The sequence below is a fragment of the Coffea eugenioides genome, chromosome 4 (genome assembly GCF_003713205.1).
Source record: "Coffea eugenioides isolate CCC68of chromosome 4, Ceug_1.0, whole genome shotgun sequence".
NCBI classification, from domain to species: Eukaryota; Viridiplantae; Streptophyta; class Magnoliopsida; order Gentianales; family Rubiaceae; genus Coffea; species Coffea eugenioides.
Window position 1 is genome coordinate 1610674 of NC_040038.1, and position 16487 is coordinate 1627160.

The 16487-nt window shown below is 37.6% G+C and overlaps 2 protein-coding genes across 3 annotated transcripts; both read right to left on the reverse strand.

The window, feature by feature from the left end:
* Window positions 1–492: 492 nt before the first annotated feature.
* On the reverse strand, window positions 493–10567 carry LOC113767715 (WD-40 repeat-containing protein MSI4-like). Of its 2 annotated transcripts, none has more exons than XM_027311894.1 (15): window positions 10228–10567; window positions 7037–7100; window positions 6275–6361; window positions 6056–6118; window positions 5242–5307; window positions 5056–5130; window positions 4749–4824; window positions 4293–4512; window positions 4007–4070; window positions 2739–2812; window positions 2419–2530; window positions 2183–2257; window positions 1653–1729; window positions 1157–1256; window positions 493–758 (listed from the first exon to the last, which is right to left on the reverse strand). In XM_027311894.1, exons 1-15 carry the CDS (start codon window positions 10377–10379, stop codon window positions 663–665), a joined length of 1401 nt encoding a protein of 466 aa, XP_027167695.1. In that variant the 5' UTR covers window positions 10380–10567; the 3' UTR covers window positions 493–662. The 2 variants fall into 2 exon arrangements, with proteins under 2 accessions (XP_027167695.1, XP_027167694.1); XM_027311893.1 differs by having other exon boundaries at window positions 4007–4088.
* A 1181-nt stretch (window positions 10568–11748) lies between these two features.
* Window positions 11749–16172, reverse strand: LOC113767717. The gene is made up of 7 exons (XM_027311895.1): window positions 15314–16172; window positions 14329–14381; window positions 13599–13686; window positions 13411–13509; window positions 12578–12705; window positions 12398–12498; window positions 11749–12035 (listed from the first exon to the last, which is right to left on the reverse strand). The coding sequence occupies exons 1-6, from the start codon at window positions 15914–15916 to the stop codon at window positions 12444–12446; spliced, it is 1026 nt and encodes a 341-aa protein (XP_027167696.1). The 5' UTR covers window positions 15917–16172; the 3' UTR covers window positions 11749–12035; window positions 12398–12443.
* Between the last annotated feature and the right edge of the window lie 315 nt (window positions 16173–16487).

A 16487-nucleotide genomic window follows, 5' to 3' on the forward strand; every position in this document is an offset into this window, starting at 1 on the left:
TCGTAAGAAAATTTCAGGAGGAGGAGGCTTACTTGCAAGCTATAGAAAGACGAGTATTGGAAGTTTTCGTCATCAGGACCTCTTGATATTGAAGTTCTAACAAACTCAACCACTGCTTATATGAAAGGTGCATGGCAACTCATTAAACACCCAAGACAAATAGTTGTTTCAAGAATACACATACCCTCAACAACCGACGCCCCAGTTATCTTCTTAAAATAATTTTTTTTCCCTTGACCTGAAAACTTATCGTCATTCCTATATTTTTAGAAATGTGATAACCATTTTTTGTAGTTCGAATAAACGTTTCCCACGTCAAAATATATTCTAGAAATGTGGCAAAGCAAAATTTGATAACGAGAAGAATTTGTTTGATGATTTTAAATGTTAACAACTCCTTAATATCTAGATCTAGATCATTCTCAAACAGCACTAACCATGGAAATTAACAGTTTAGAACACTCCTACCGCCCCACCACAAACTGAAAAACATCACAAAGGCAGGCATTGTGTAGGATAGATAGCAGGATGGTCAAAACGAGCTTTCACATTCTAAAAGTCTACAAGTTCTATCTTGAACAAAACACGAAGCCTAGAAACTGATGTTCTCCAAATCAGGGCTCCCCAATAGTTAACAGGTTCTCAGATTTTCAACAGTTGACTCAAGAAGCACACTCACTTAGATGAACTTTAAACTTGTCCAGCTCTTCGAGAACCTCCTCTTCTGATCTGTAAATTAGGTCAATCATCCGCCATATCTGCATCATCAACCAAATTGAAAGCATCAACCTTTTGAAAGAGGCATGAATTGCGAGATGATCATAAGGAACATGGGACATTTTATCCGAAGAAAAAGGAGCACCAACTATGGGCAAGAATGCAAAAGCAAGACGGTGGAGCATCAACTTGCGCTTTTTGTGCAAGTTTAGCTGCCAAGTTTATAGCATCATCAAGGATTCACGTATGTCACACCTATCTTGAACTAAATTACATATACAACTTATTATTTCACACTTAAATGCAGATCTCAATTTCCACTCAAAATGCAAGATAGCAAGCACATAAAAGATGACAACTGAGCAGCAACCCATCAAAAATACTAGCGAAAATATATAGTCCTTCATTAGCGTCCAAGAAAATAAATCAATGTTGCTACCTGCAGAGTACCACCGCCACCAGTACTCTCACCATCATCGGAGACGCTCACAATAGTCCACGGATCCGATACATTCCAATGAAAATCAACAACCTTGTCCCTAAAATTATTAATAAGAGGGTCATTACTTTCATATTAGCAATTCCATAAATCAGCCAGCAACTAAAATCAAAGTTTGTCTTCAGTAAAACCTGAAGAGATGGGCAATCAACTAGCTAGAGGAGTAACATAACAGGATTGCCATTCACAACATAAATTAACAATTGCAAACAAGATCCCACAATAATTTCCCCAAACAAATACCCCCTCCCCCAAAATTTTAAAGAAAAATATAGAAAAGGGGGAGATGAATTTCAGAAAATAGATATCAAGTCAATTGCCCTACTTAGGTCTATGGTGATGTCCAAGTCCAAAGGTCAAAAGTAGCACTGTCATGCGAATTCTTCATATTGGATGAAACAACAAAGAAGCTATGTATTGGACAAGATGAAGTTACCTGTGCCCAGCATGCCGGAAAAATAATCCAGGGGGAGCATTTGGCGCTTTTGTTCTAGCTGGGTTCTGCTTACCAATCTGGTTAAAAAATTAACCTCGTCAAAGTTACATGCAGTAACCATACAGTAAGAAGATTCATTCTAGAAAAAACAAAGACGCAAATTTATAAGTCCTCCACAAACATCATAAGTTTTCAGAAAACACAACCAAGTCAAAGCTAGAGACCAAAATTTGATGCAAGTTTATTCTCAAGTGCTACTTTAACCAATTCAATCCTGCCACTGCCTTCCTGTTTGAATACAGGCAACATCTTACCATCAGATCTCACTATTTTCAAAACCTTAAAATCAACAATGCACTGCCCTCTTACTTGTCAAGGAGCTCACGGTAGATGTTAGACACAAGCTAGAGCCCCTTTCCACATCGATTAAGTCTTTTCATTTTATAATTGGCACTGCATGCACTTCAGCTTGAAATTTCTTTTAAGTATTTTCACAGAGACAGTAGCAAACAAGTACCATGGTGACATACCCCTTCATAATCCCAGAGATTCAAGATGCCATCCTCTGCAGAACTTCCAAATACAGAACATTTGTGTGGAGACCACTGCACCAGATGAAAAAATATCATTGACTGGTGGGAATTCCAAGCCAATAAAACAACATATTTCATCTCTTCAAATGAATAAGACTAAGGAGATGATGAAGAGAACCACCCCCCCCCCCCCAAAAAAAAAAAAAAAAGCATCGAAATAACCATCCTGATACCTGTACGCATAAGACAGCAGCACTGTGACCTTCAAAAGTGTGGACAGGGGACCCAACTCCTCCTGAAGTTAGGTTTCGGCGGTCAAACATGCGCACAGAGTTATCAGCCGACCTGAAAGATGCCAGTCAATTCCACAAGACAGATTTAGAAAATAGACAGTAAAAAGTTCATCTATAGGAAAGAAAATTAGTGGGACACAACTAGAGCAAAACTTAGGAATAGGCACAAATAGAGCAGTACATTCAAGTACTTGCAACCAAACAGTTCCCAAAACACAAGTTTCAAATGGTCAATACTAAAAAAGAGATGTATGTATTACCCGGTCAGAATAAAATGTGTGTCATGAGGGCTCCAATCAACACAATGGAGATCAGCATTATGAGCCTTTTCAACCTGCAAGAGAGCAGCCAAGATCTCAAAGGCCAGTAAATGATACACTAATCCTCTGACCATACAGTAACTAAAACTTTCATCAAAATATGCCAAAACCCATAAAACCAATAATCTTGATGATGATAATTTTTTCTTCAAACTGCCCCAGGTAAAGCTAAAACCCGAAAGAACCCAAGCATATTTGGTTCTGTTCAACAAAACTACATCCTTTGGTGCCATGTCACCTCCTGAAACCCTTGGCTACAAGAAAGGCACATAACCAAAAGAGTACTGTCATGCATCTGTAATTGCTCACTACAAACTTCCACATCCTCACAAACTACTCATAGTCTTTCGCTGAAACCATATTCAGTTTGCAACAACCCACAAATAGATAAGATTCCTCCCCCAAGATTTCTCCTTACAAACTCTATGTCATTAGAACACAATCATGGAATTCCATTAACTGCAATTGAATCAAGAGATGCATTTTGACTGATGTTAACCGGAACAGAAAAGAAAAAGTTTACAGAAATCGTCAAAATGTTGAAATCCGTCTTGAACTGGTCACACTTAAGTTGGTAATGAAGAAAATGGTCAAGTGAAAGAGCACAGTGGTCGAAACTACCAATTGCAGCTTTTGACTTATTCAAAAGAGCTCACCCACCCACCCTCCCCCCAACAAAAAAAAGAGATGAAAAAAAGGCAGACAATCACAAAGAAGAAAAGGTTCAGATAAAAAAAGTGAAGCATACACATGTGAAAAGTTGAAAAATACATATTTATGCTCCCAACTAGATTCTTGTACAAGATAAATAGCTACATCTTCTGTCTGACAGATCAAACCAAACAGTCATCATTTGGTTTTTGAACATGATCTTAATCTGTAACTTGCAGAAAAGGGGGTCAAAGAGGAAACAAGTTCAAGATTACATCCCAAAGTTGATCATAGATAATAAACAAGGGTAAAGCTCTCAACTCAAACAGAACAAAAACAGTTATTATGAAAATTGAAAGCATAAAAATATGGTTAACCAAATGAAACAGAATAAAAGTTATAAGCTGTCAAGTTCAGTAATTTTGCATGCATTCATGATTTTGCAGAATCATACTTAAGCTATTATCTTCTTAATATCCACCTAGTGAGCTCTTCAATATAGATTTAGAGCATCGAAATACTGAAATTCAATAAAATATAAGTGGAGAATAAATGACCTTAGTAACAGGAGCTGAACCACTTCTTGCATCCCAGAGTATGAGGCATGAATCATCACCAACACTGCAAAACTCCTGCGAACTTCATTAGAAAATTTCCACGTCAACGAAAAGTGAATTTGAATGGTTCCACGCTAAAGCTGTCTTATGAGCATATAGAAGCAAGCTTCTTCATATGCTATTCATAGATTGTCTTCCTGAGTAAACTTTTAGCTACAAGTCATCAAATGGTAGATTCACATCATGCCAAAGAAAGAATTACATCAACTCAGAATGCACTAGTTACCTTGAGGGGCAAAACTGAACATCTTCAACAGTATCCTCGTGTCCTTGGAAAACACCTCGAGCATGGACACGAGGACCATCAACACGTTTATCATCAACTCCAAGCTTTGACTGCTTAGTGTTCGCAGCTCCAGATCCTGGAGATTTTGTAGCACTCTGATCAGCTGCCAAAGAGGAGATATGGTCATGAATGCTCCATAAAACAACTGACTTGTCTTTCCCTGCCAGAAGATTTTTGCAGAATCAGCATATACAAGCTCATAAATATCTTCTGTAGACCAAATACCATCCTCAGAAGACAAAAAAAGGAAGAGAAGGAATAAGACAGTTAAAGAACTGGAGCATATATTTATCAGTTTGCATTCCATCAGGTCTCAATAATTATCTCAAGCAACAAATTCATAAGAAAATATTAGTTTTCTAAAATAGGAAAGCATTAGAGTATTAATCATTGAACCTCCAGAGAGGACAAAAGGCTCTGTCTGACACATGGCAAGTGCAAATTCTGCATCGTCCTGATGGCCAGTGAGTATCTGAAAAGTAAGGATTATCAGCTTTCAGCACCTAAAAGGGTAGCAACTCACTACACTATCTACTCAAAAATAAAACCTAATGTAGTTATATTAAAAGCAAATGTTACCAAATCGATTAAGCTTTGCTCATCAATAGCAACTTTAAAAGCCCTATTGATGTATAAGGATTGACAAAAACTGATAACACAAGAAAAACTACCAGGGAGAAAAACTAAATTTTGTTTTCTGTACCAAGTCCGGACAAGATTCTGAGGCTCCCAAGACAGCATGACGATTAGGCTGAGACTCAACATCCCAAATGAGAACCTGGATGAAAATTTTATTAACTTTGACCAGTCAACCTTCAAAATATTAGAGACTATCAACACAAAGGAAAAGAAGAAAATTAGAACTGCAACAGATAAATCAAGGGCTTACATCAGGACTATCAGTATGTGTGGCCACAATCTTACTGTTCTGTGGTAGCTCCCTAATTCGGTTTACCTTCAATAAATTCATAAGACGTTATCACATTTAGCACAAAATCAATAACCGAGTATTCCCAACTGAACTTATATGGGAACAGCAGGGCACATCTACACTCATAGAAATCAAATTTCAATTAACCAGTAGGCGAAAGCATGTACAGCAATGGGAGGGCAAGCAAAAAGTTGTTCAACAGGACTGCAGTTTATACAAAATTTCAATTTCCACTTAGCAAGGACAAAGGATATCTGAAATTTCATACAATCTTCAATTTGAACAGCATTACTTTGCAACTTTTACATACCCCAAAAGCTTAAATTTTAAAAATACGACATACATCTGATATATAATATGCCACTAAAGTACTTAAACATATCATATCTAAAATGGGAAGTTACATACTATTTCTTCAGTTGTGCTGAATACATCGCTTCTCTGGACGAGAAAGCACAACAAAATCTTCAATCTTAATTCAGACTCTTAGAACTGATCCCAGATGCCAATTAGAAATCATAGTAAAGAATAGCTAAAAAATGTTACACAGTTTTGGAAAGTAATTAAAGGAAACGAAGACATCTTTATCCTCAGTTCAACCCTCCATATAGAAAAACAGTCATGCTAGGCAGAAGTTGTCAACAAGATACAAGTATATTAACTTGGGTACATGTACCACAAACACATATGATGAGGTACCATAAATGAAATGGTAATAAGGCAGGGGAGAAATAAGAATATGCATCATGAGAACAGCTAAAGATATAAGTACCTCTCCAGGATGTATGATGGTCTTGAACTTCTTTACAAATGGTGAACGTGCTTCTTCATTAAACTGATAGAATCACAATGGAGTTGCAGAAAAGATCAATGATGCAAATTTAGTATAAATACCAGAGTGCAAATGGAAAAATGCTTCCAAGGAATAAACAAGAAGCAGAAGTAGAAATGACTAAAGGAAGACACATCTTTGTATCAGCACATCACCCACCTGTGATATGTGTTCAGCTGCTGCTACCCGAGGCTTTACAACTTCACAGTTTGCAATGACAAGTGTATTTGGAACACTACCGTCAGTCTGGAAGGAGAGCAAGAAAAGAGTACAACATCAGTATTGGAAGTAAAACAAAAAACAAGACATCATTATTCTAAGCCCGATGTTTATCTTCATTCAACAAACTACAAATTCAACATCATTGTCCCACATCAACAATGCCATTAACTTCATAAATAAGGAACCAACAGTTGCTATTGTCCCAGAATCTACACATAAATCAAGAAAATGGCTCTCCCTCCCACCCTCTGAAACTTTCTTTGCAGTTTGTAGCTCTAAGCATGTCTTGGTACAAGATGAATGGTTTATCAACAGGCCCAGCTCAGACATTCACAAATATCATCTAATTAATACTTGAAAGCATGCTACAATGCTATCCAACATGCCTAATGAACTCTCAACACTTTTATGTCCCCGGTCAACACTCATTGATGTCACCGTCAAAGTGATTTGTTCACTCCCTAGTGCTTATATGGGATTGATAACAAAGTAAATGAAAAGCTAAAGTTTATGACAGACAAAATTCTGAATGCAGCTATTGCAACCCCAAAGTTGAAACATGTGGTGCAGAACACATAATGCTTTTAATGGTTCATAGAATAGATTTTCATGGGACAAAAACAACATTTGGCCATTCTTTGCTACTACGCTATCAAAATCTATCATGAAATGTCAAAAACTGAAAACAGATTGTCTTGCCTGTTCAGAAAGGTAGAGACGTTGCCGATTCTTGTAGGTTGCTTGCTCCAGTTGTGGCCCCCACCTGTATGATGGAGAGAGAGAATGTAAAGATGTTTTGCATTTAACAAGAATCAACAACTTGCAACCAATGAAAGAAAAAATGCCAATTAAAAAAAAAAGTATTGGCTACTGAAAGCATCAACCTACGGTGACCAACAAAATTATGAAAGTTTTTCACAACAAAAGATGGCAAACAATGGAACTGCATTGAAACACTAAAGATCCTAGCAAAACATATAGGTAAAATGTACAAGGAGAAAAGAAGTGGATTGTGCAGACCGGCAAGATTGTGATGGCCATCTCAAGGAATGGTGAGTGAACCAATCATAAAGAACAAGAACGAATTCGCACAGTTTTTCATAATGATCTTTTACAGAAAATGGTTTAAGCTTTCCCTTCGAGCCATCAATCTCTTTTGTCCCTTTCCCATTCTCCATCACTCTCACACTGCTTCACTTGCTCTAAAATTTGGTCAATTTAGTTTCTCCATTTCTCACCCTTCACACACAACATATAAAGAGCAAAAACAAACAAAAATACATCCCTCTGAAGCCTGACATTTATGATACCATAAACTGAAAATCTAATGCAGGGCCCAGCACTTTATGGCAATAAATCTATACCAAGAAAACACCAAAAAAAAACAATACTCCTAAGGTAGGAAAATATAAAAAAAAAAAGGAAAGAACATAACCGTGTAGGGCCCAAAATAATAAATGTACAACTATAAAAGAATATACACTGTGTGAGGCCCCCATACACCCGTCCCACATCAAGACGGAGAAGGAAAAGGAAAGGAAATATAACATCCATCCTATCGGATTACTAATAGCTTTGGGTTAACCATTTTGAACTCGTGGTTTCAGCTCAAAAAATTATTGGGCTAGCCCGTTGGGCGTGGAGCATTACAAATGGTATTAGAGCAAACCTCGCGTGATCTCTGCGTGGGCTGAGCCTAGGGCCAAGTAGTGTTATGTTTCCGACTATGCAAGGAAGTGCAAGGAGCTAAGTGTTGTGCAGGGCTAAGTGCCACATTTGATGGGAGACACCTCTAGAACCTACGAGATTAAGTGCCACGTGGGGCGGGGCCATCTCTAGAGCCCACGCACGACTTGGTGGACAGTGTGGATTCTAACAAGTTTTGCGAGGACGCAAAGTCCTTAAGTGGGAGTGAGTGTAAGGCCTCCATACATCTGTCCCATATCGGGATAGAGAAGTAAAAGGAAAGGAAATATAATGTCCAACCTGTCGCATTACTAATAACTTTGGGTTAATCATTTTGAGCCAGTGGTTTCAGTTCAAAAAGTTACTGGGCTAGCCTATTAGGCACAGGGCATTACACTATGACAAATCAAAATACAACCACATAATACCAGCGTCATAAAACTAGGGTCCAATCCTGAGGACAATGAACAAAAATTAATGACTCAATATAAGTAGTGTTAAAAACCTGAAAAGAAGATCAATGACACAAATTTCATGACAAAAGACATAACAAGAACATGCTGAATCAAGCTTTATTGCAAAGAACCAAATTTATGATGAAAGATGAAGAGATATTATGAGAAACCACAGAATGGATACAGTAACATTCTAAACAATTAGAGTGGATCAAACCATCACCGTAACAGGAAAAAGACGCAAGTCACGGAATTCTTGAATACCCTAAACTGACCAGATTAAAGCCAAGAGGGTTTTCTAGCCACAAATTGACCTCATTATCCCTGTAACCTGAATCTGCAAATAAAGCAACGTAAAAAGAATTTCAAAGGTGGGAAAAACAGCTATTTACCTAATTGTCCTTACCAAAAGTACTTAAAGACCAGAATGAAACAGCTTCTCCAATCTCCTATTTGACTTCTTTATGTATCTTGAACTATTCTAGACCCAGAAATTGGGATAAGGCAGCATGTCTGTCGCATACGTTAGACAGCACAACAGTATATGCAAAGAGAATTAAGAGTACTAGAGACTGAATGTTTAAGAAAAGAAAGACGGTTTCTACAAGTACTATGAAATTCATCATTATGGCCACTGAAGTCAAAAGCTCAACAAGAGGGAGCTTAAGCGCAAAGCTAAAAGCAAAATTGCAAGTCATTAGGCCTACTAGCACTTGAAATGCAACACACTTGAAAAAAAGCATTGTAGCCTTCACTACGATAGAAAAAGACAAGGATTCTAGAAGTACCTATTTTCTGGTTCCTTCAACTATATTTTAAAAAATTTTGATATATTTGGATTTCAACTTGGGTTATTGATATTCATGCTAATGCGATAAAAGCATGGAATACCATTAGTTTCGGGGTGATGTACAATCATTCTATTTTTCCAAATAATTGCAAGATATAATCAGAATTCGAAAGAATGATGGGTGATGGGTATTTAAACTATTGCTACAAATAATGCAAGATATGGTGAAAACTAGATGACTGATATGAACATGCTTTTCATCTCAATCAACTTTGCACTTGGAGTATTGGGTTAACAATTCTATGCAACTTATGCACCATCGTCTACCAGACAAACAACTAAATACTTAATTTCATCCTACTAGAAAATTACAATAAATCCCCAGAAGCAGAGCAGAATCAGCTCCAGCAGACACACTTAAAATGCCCTTCCCGTTCCCTTATCACACCATGTCTAAACTCTCATGGTAAACTGCATAAATGCTGTCCATTTTCACTAACTGCACAAGGACTCCGTTGCATACGGCCGGTGAAATGTGTGTTTCTAACACATCTCAAGCATCAGTAATCAACAGACAAAACCAGGAACTCCAAGCTAATGCCCGTCCTAATAGCCTTCCACGAAAAGGACACCAAAATGGAATTTACAAGAACATTAATAGTTATGAGCCTCACAATGTAGTTAACATTTTTCCGTCCTAGTTAAATCCACATAAAAAAATAAAGTACAAACCATTGGTGTTCCCCGAGCACTATAGCAATAAATATCAAGTTTAACTCAATGCCCACCTTTTTCAGCCTAATACTTATGAATACAATTAAGTATAGAACAAAAATTAACTTATAATTCACATAAACCAACAAAAGTTGAGAAATATATGAAAGATTAAAAACTACATTAACGAGAAATGGAACCCTAGAAAGATAATCAAGATATAGAGTGTGTTTCTTTGGACGGACCGGCAAGAGAGGGAGGGCCAAACAAGGTTATGATTGGCAAGCCAATCGTAGAGAACAGGGACGAGTGATTTCCATTGAGTGTAACGCTCATCCACCGACGGCTGTGCTCCTCCTCCTCCTCCGCCCTTTCCTCCTACTCTGCCTTCCTTCATTGTTGGCGCTTTCTCTTTCTCACCCACCTTCACCCCCACTTATAGTCTTAATACCAGTCTATGTACAGTGACTCCAGTGTGCGTAATGTGGGTTTTTCTTACACATTTCGCCTGTGCTCATTTTTGTTTTCCCGCCTCGGGGCCATGCTGTGTTGTACGCCAACGACTCTCTGGATTCGGCCGCTTTCCAGTCGGGAGCCAATTTTTACCCTTTTTTTTTTTTTTTTTTTTAAGATTTTGAAACGCCCAAAGAAACATTTTTGCCCCTTTTTCCTTTTCCTCTCTTAGAGGTGAGATTGGATTGTCACCCGTCCATTAATTTTCTCTAGTTACTAGCAATTCCATATTTTGTAAGTAATAACTAAATTGCTATTTAAGTGGGGTGTTTTAGATAGCAGATTGGATTCCTTTACTGTAATTTTTGGTTTTATACCTAGTCATGATTTCAAAGCTTTATGTGGTATTTTAGGTTGGTTATCGATAATAAAAAGTTCCATAATGATATGAAAAATTCAAAGTTTTCTATTACAAGTCTACAATAACATTCTCATGGGTTAGGATTTTGTTCATCGAATTTTTCTCCATTTATTTAGATCTAAATATTTTATAATTTTATAGCATCATTCGATTGCATCATTACCTTTTTCTTATCTCTAGATCAAATATACTAAAAATTGATATTCTTTTAGAAATATTTTAGTGTTGAATTTACATGAAACATTTGAACGGTGAAAATCAGCTAAATTTGTAACAAAATTTATATATAATTAACTCAAGTGAATTTTAAATACAGTGTTGATTTTGAAAATAATTGCCAAATTGATTTTATTAGGTGACTCAAAGAGAGTCACCAAGTTCCCTTCCCATTAATACGGACATGACATGTGCCACTATGATTTTTCCATTCTATTCATGCATGACACGTTTTTTGTGAGCTTGCAAGTGTGTTTGGATTACACGTTTTATTTCTACTTTATTTACTCACACTGACTTGCTTGCATCATCAATATATTTTTCAACGACCTTTCTATCTCATATATATGACATTAAAAAAAATGTTATACAATATTTCTTCACAAACTTATCTCAAATAATTTACTATCAAACACACTCGAATGTGAAGACCCCAAATCCTAACTCCAAAATAGGGATACTGGTGAGTCGAATCAAGTTTGAATAGCACTGTGCTCGAGCTCAAACTTGATGAATTTTCAAACTACTCGAGTTCGACTCGATCGAGCAAGAGAATTGGTAGCTCGACTGGACTCGATAAGATTAGATCCTGCTCTCAAGCCTTATCGAGTTCGAGTACTCGAACAAAAAATCTCAAAGTTTGTTAAAACATAAATTCATAATGGTTATTTCGTAATTAAAATAAATATATTACATAAATAATAGAACTATTCAATTAGGCTTGTCAAACACTCAAGCAGCACATTAGGAAGCTCAAACTTGACTTGAGACCTAAAATGAGTAGTTCTAACTCGAACTCGACCAAGTTCGAGTCGAATGTTTAACTGCTCGCAAACGGCTTGGCTCACCGGCATCCTACTCCAAAGTCAATGATACAAAAGTGTAAGAGCTATAGAACAGGTTCTTGTTTATGGCCCTTCGATTGGCAGATGGATCTTTCACAGCCCATAAAAGGCAAGGCACCTGTAGGATTCGATTTAAAATCTCTCAGCCAACCGGTTAGGTTACATCATATATCTATCACAAAAAATCCCTAACGTCAAAATATATCTAAATATATCTTATCTGATATGAAAAAAGAAAAGCAACAATTTACAGCACTCTTTTGGTTCCAGGGAACCATAAGAAGATAAATCAAAGAAAAGAAGCAAAACCGGACATCATGGTTAGAGAGAGAACCAAAAAAAGCGTATACCAAAATATAGTTTTGCTTTATGCAGGACGGATTAGCTTCCTAGCTTAAAATTGAGATTTCATTTTAACCTCAATTGAAATAACCACAGAGAAGCACCGGCAGCTATTAAAAAAATAAAAAGAAAACAAACCTGCAGCAGTGGATTACACATAGTTAAAAGTGAAACGATAAAGTAGTTAGCAAAAACGTTGTCCTGAAATTGAGCAGGATCGACTTTTGCCATTCCTCTGCCTGCATGTAGAAGAATCTCAACGTTAGCATCAACCTGCTGAAACGAAACAATGGTTGAAATATGAGAATAGAGACCAACCAAAAAGCATCTTTCTTTTCTTGCGCTAATAACTCTTCAAATGAAATATCCGCAAACTCATCATCTGTTCTCTCCACTTGCTCGCGATGTTTGTCTTCCGCTTCCATGCGGGCACCAATTTCAAGTAGCTTCAATACAAACGTCCAGGAAGAGATGGTTAGGTCTTCAACAAAAAAAAGCATGAAGAGACATTAATATGACCAAGCAACAAAAGAGGCTGATGCACATGCTCAATAAAGGAACAAAAATTTTCAGAGCCAAGCATCTCTGTATAATTGTTTTTCTTGATCATATGATATTCTTGCTCAACTATTGACTTTAGTGCGAAAAATTGGTTGTTTCTAGTGCTCCTGCATCCTAGACCTGTGGTTTCTCCTCAATCTGGCATACCCAACATATACATCAGTTTCATACGGTTCTGGAAGAAAACTTTTGAAAGATATTGTGAGACCAGATCAGCTCCTTTTGTTGTAATTTGGGACTAGTCATAATCTCCAGCATAGATTGATTGCCGCGTAATAGTTTTAGTTGGGCACTTTGTGACTTGTTTCATCCTTGATCATGATATTCTGATTCTTAACTTCTGGCTCCAACTGAAATAGTATAGGCTCTCTTGCTGCCTTCTTCATAGTTAAGATTTTGCAGACGGATATATGCAAGTAATTTTAGCCGCTGAAAACCTTCAAGGCAATAATGGCTTTGTAGTCTGATTTTTGTTTCAGATTTCAAAAACCGATTTATGGTTGTTGGAGAGAATTATTCTTTATACTCTGATTTGTGGCAACTTGATTATCTCTGTGCAAGTTTGAGCCAAGATGAAAATATTAACATACCTTCTTGTAAGCTGAGGAGACCTTCAATTGTTGTTGGAGCCAATTATATACAACAGCATCCTCTTCCAATCGTCTTTGCTCTAACTCTAGCTTGTAAATCTACATAAACCCAAGGATACATTGCATTAGCAACATGAAAAGATGAAAAAGGTATTTCTCAGACATGAGAAATCACTCCAAGCACGAACCTGTTGATGCAAGCGGTCAAATGAAGACCTGTCAGCCTTCAGCAGTAAAGCCTTTGTAATCGTAAATTTACGTTGGATGACCTCTGATCTGCTCATAAGATTGAAGCAGCCATTCAAGAGTCAATAATTTTATATCTTTGTATCAAGTGCATTTACAACATAAAACTTGTTCTCAAACTCTCTACATTTTTTAATGAACCTAGAGATCTGAAGCTCGCCATAGCATAAATGAACTCTTTTTCTTTAGTATCAGACTATCAGAAAATTGGGGGTAAACTGCTGCTATCAGATTGTCTCACAGCGTTGGGGATCCTTGTCCTTTGTCCTTTGTATTGTAAAATTTACTGATCCTTATTAACCCTAGCAGAAAAAAAAAAGACTAGAAAACACACATTTATAGATACAAGAGTAGAAGACTTGTTCTCAAACTCTCTACATTTTTTAATGAACCTAGAGATCTGAAGCTCGCCATAGCATAAATGAACTCTTTTTCTTTAGTATCAGACTATCAGAAAATTGGGGGTAAACTGCTGCTATCAGATTGTCTCACAGCGTTGGGGATCCTTGTCCTTTGTCCTTTGTATTGTAAAATTTACTGATCCTTATTAACCCTAGCAGAAAAAAAAAAGACTAGAAAACACACATTTATAGATACAAGAGTAGAAGTTTGGGCAAAACAAATCTAGTGATCCGCAGGTTGTTACTTGATTCAAACTTCAAAACAAAGTACCTATGTTTTAGCTCTTTCTTTGCCTCAACCAAGCAATTAACAAACTGCCCAACCTGCATAACATAATAATAAAGCAAATCTTAATTAGTTCAAATAGCTGATACCTGTGAGCAACTCATGTATAGAAGGAAGAGAGGTACTTGAGGAAACAAAGATAACTTTCACATTGTGGTAATTTACGTCAGAGTAGAGTATTATGCTAATAAAACATGAAAAGCCGCGACCACGCAATTTTATGGAATTTGCACTGTGTTAATTGAGCACCATGCATTTTTACCAATGGATGCTGCATGCTTCTACCTGCAAAATACTCACAACTTGTTCTAATGTGACACCCAAGGCAGCTAATGCTACCATATGATGCAAGGTGGATATAATTGAGGTGGGCTACACAGACATAATGAAGTTGTTGTGAAGCTTTAAAACCAATAAAGTTGACATACATTCGAGCAATTGTATGTTTATTACTGCATTAAAACTGGCTTAGGGCTTCAATGAACCACCCCGACAATAAATCATAACGGCCTGAGTATTAATTCCAAAAACTTTTAGCTTTACCTCCTCATAATGGTTTAGAAAGCTCAACAGAAGCATGCTAGAAAATCAGATTGCTAGCTCCAAGCTCGTGATAATGATCAACCAAGAAAGTCACGTATTTGTTTAAATTAAATACATTCACCAACCCCAAAACGTAGTTCCAAGTTCAGTAAAGCCAAAACAAATATTCCTCAGCCATTGGATTTCATTGACATTTTAGAGAAAGATGCATACAACAGTTAAATAACGGTCACTTCCTTCACATAATGTAGAAAGAGACAAAATTATTCATCAGCAATGCAATGTGATAAAGTTTAATTCCATACAATGGGTAAGATACATCAGTCTGGAAAAAGAAATGACCAATCTTTCTTCGCGAGTATTCACAACAAGACTGAATTAGTGGCGAGCTGAAATTCATTTAAAAAAAAAAAAAAGAAAAGAAAACCTGAGCAAGAGTCAAGGCGTTGGATTCATGGGACTTGGCAAGCTGGTCATAGTTTTGCTTGAGCTTCCTCTGAACTGCGCTAGACGAGGTCGTAAATGGATACAAACAAACCAGCTCTTCTTTCTTGTTATCCTTCTTCCTGTCGTGTTCCCCAGCTCCTCCACACGCACTACTAGGGTCGGGTCTCTTCTTCTTGGCCCGTTTCTTCCTCTTCTTCTTTGTCTCCTCCTCCTCCTCCTCCTCCTCTTCCTCATCTTCATCCCCAACCCGGCCTCCGTCGAGCACAGACCCATTTTTATTATCCGGGCCCTCATCTTTAAACGGCTCATCCCATTTGGGTGAATCAGGAGGCAATAGCCCACGGAGAATCGAAGGGGTCAGCCCGGTCGAGACGGATCCAATTGCCCGCTTTCCTCCCACCTGGGCTTTATCGTCGGAGCATCTATTTCTGTCCTCGTCATTCTTGTGTAAAGAAGAACATTGTTGGGTTTGTTTCTTACGAAGGATTGATGGTATGGGGTGAGTGGATTTTCTAGAGACAGTGAAAATGGAAAAAGAAAAGAGGGAGAGAGTAACGATAAATAGCACTGAAACAATAAGCATGGTTAGATAAGAATAGCTGCAGATGGGAATATGGGATGGAGAGCGAGAGAGCTGTTAGAGCAGAGGGAGAGAAAGGGTGAAAGAGAGTCGAGACTACAGTGAGAGAACGCGGCGATATGGATATGGGAACGGAATGTACAACGCGGCATTTGCAGATTGATTTGGAATATGCTTGACTTTAATAGGACGACTTTTACTTGCGGATTTGTACTGAGGAGCGGGGAGCCAGGGGCGGAGAGAGATCAAGTTCCCACTTCCCACCGGCCACCCCATCAGATAAATTTACGCAAGAAGAGTCGACTGACTAACAGACTGAGTGACCAGGGGTTGAGTGAATCTGTTTGATTCTTCGTGTAATTTAAGGAATTTGTTACCATTGCATCACCTTCCATTGTTCTTTTGACTTGGTAGTGTACTGTAGGACTTGCCTTCCTACTACACGTGTTATGTATCCAAACATGCATGGTAGGAAAATAGAGAAGGGATCAACCGCAAAGAGGCCAAGTGCGTATGCTATGACCAGCAAGTGAGCTGTGCAAGTGGATTGAAATTTGGGTGAGATTGGAATTAT

Excerpts from the sequence above, each read along its gene's own strand:
- LOC113767715 (XM_027311893.1), bottom strand. The coding sequence starts at position 10,379 with ATGAAGGAAGGCAGAGTAGGAGGAAAGGGCGGAGGAGGAGGAGGAGCA. Across the intron at positions 2,813-4,006 it reads GTTCAGCTCCTGTTACTAAG|GTTGAAAAGGCTCATAATGC; the intron begins GTCATTTATTCT and ends GCTCTCTTGCAG. Across the intron at positions 2,531-2,738 it reads ACACATTTTATTCTGACCGG|GTCGGCTGATAACTCTGTGC; the intron begins GTAATACATACA and ends GGCATCTTTCAG.
- LOC113767717 (XM_027311895.1), bottom strand. The coding sequence starts at position 15,916 with ATGCTTATTGTTTCAGTGCTATTTATCGTTACTCTCTCCCTCTTTTCT. Across the intron at positions 14,382-15,313 it reads ACGCCTTGACTCTTGCTCAG|GTTGGGCAGTTTGTTAATTG; the intron begins GTTTTCTTTTCT and ends TATGTTATGCAG. Across the intron at positions 12,706-13,410 it reads TCTCCTCAGCTTACAAGAAG|CTACTTGAAATTGGTGCCCG; the intron begins GTATGTTAATAT and ends TTTGTATTGAAG.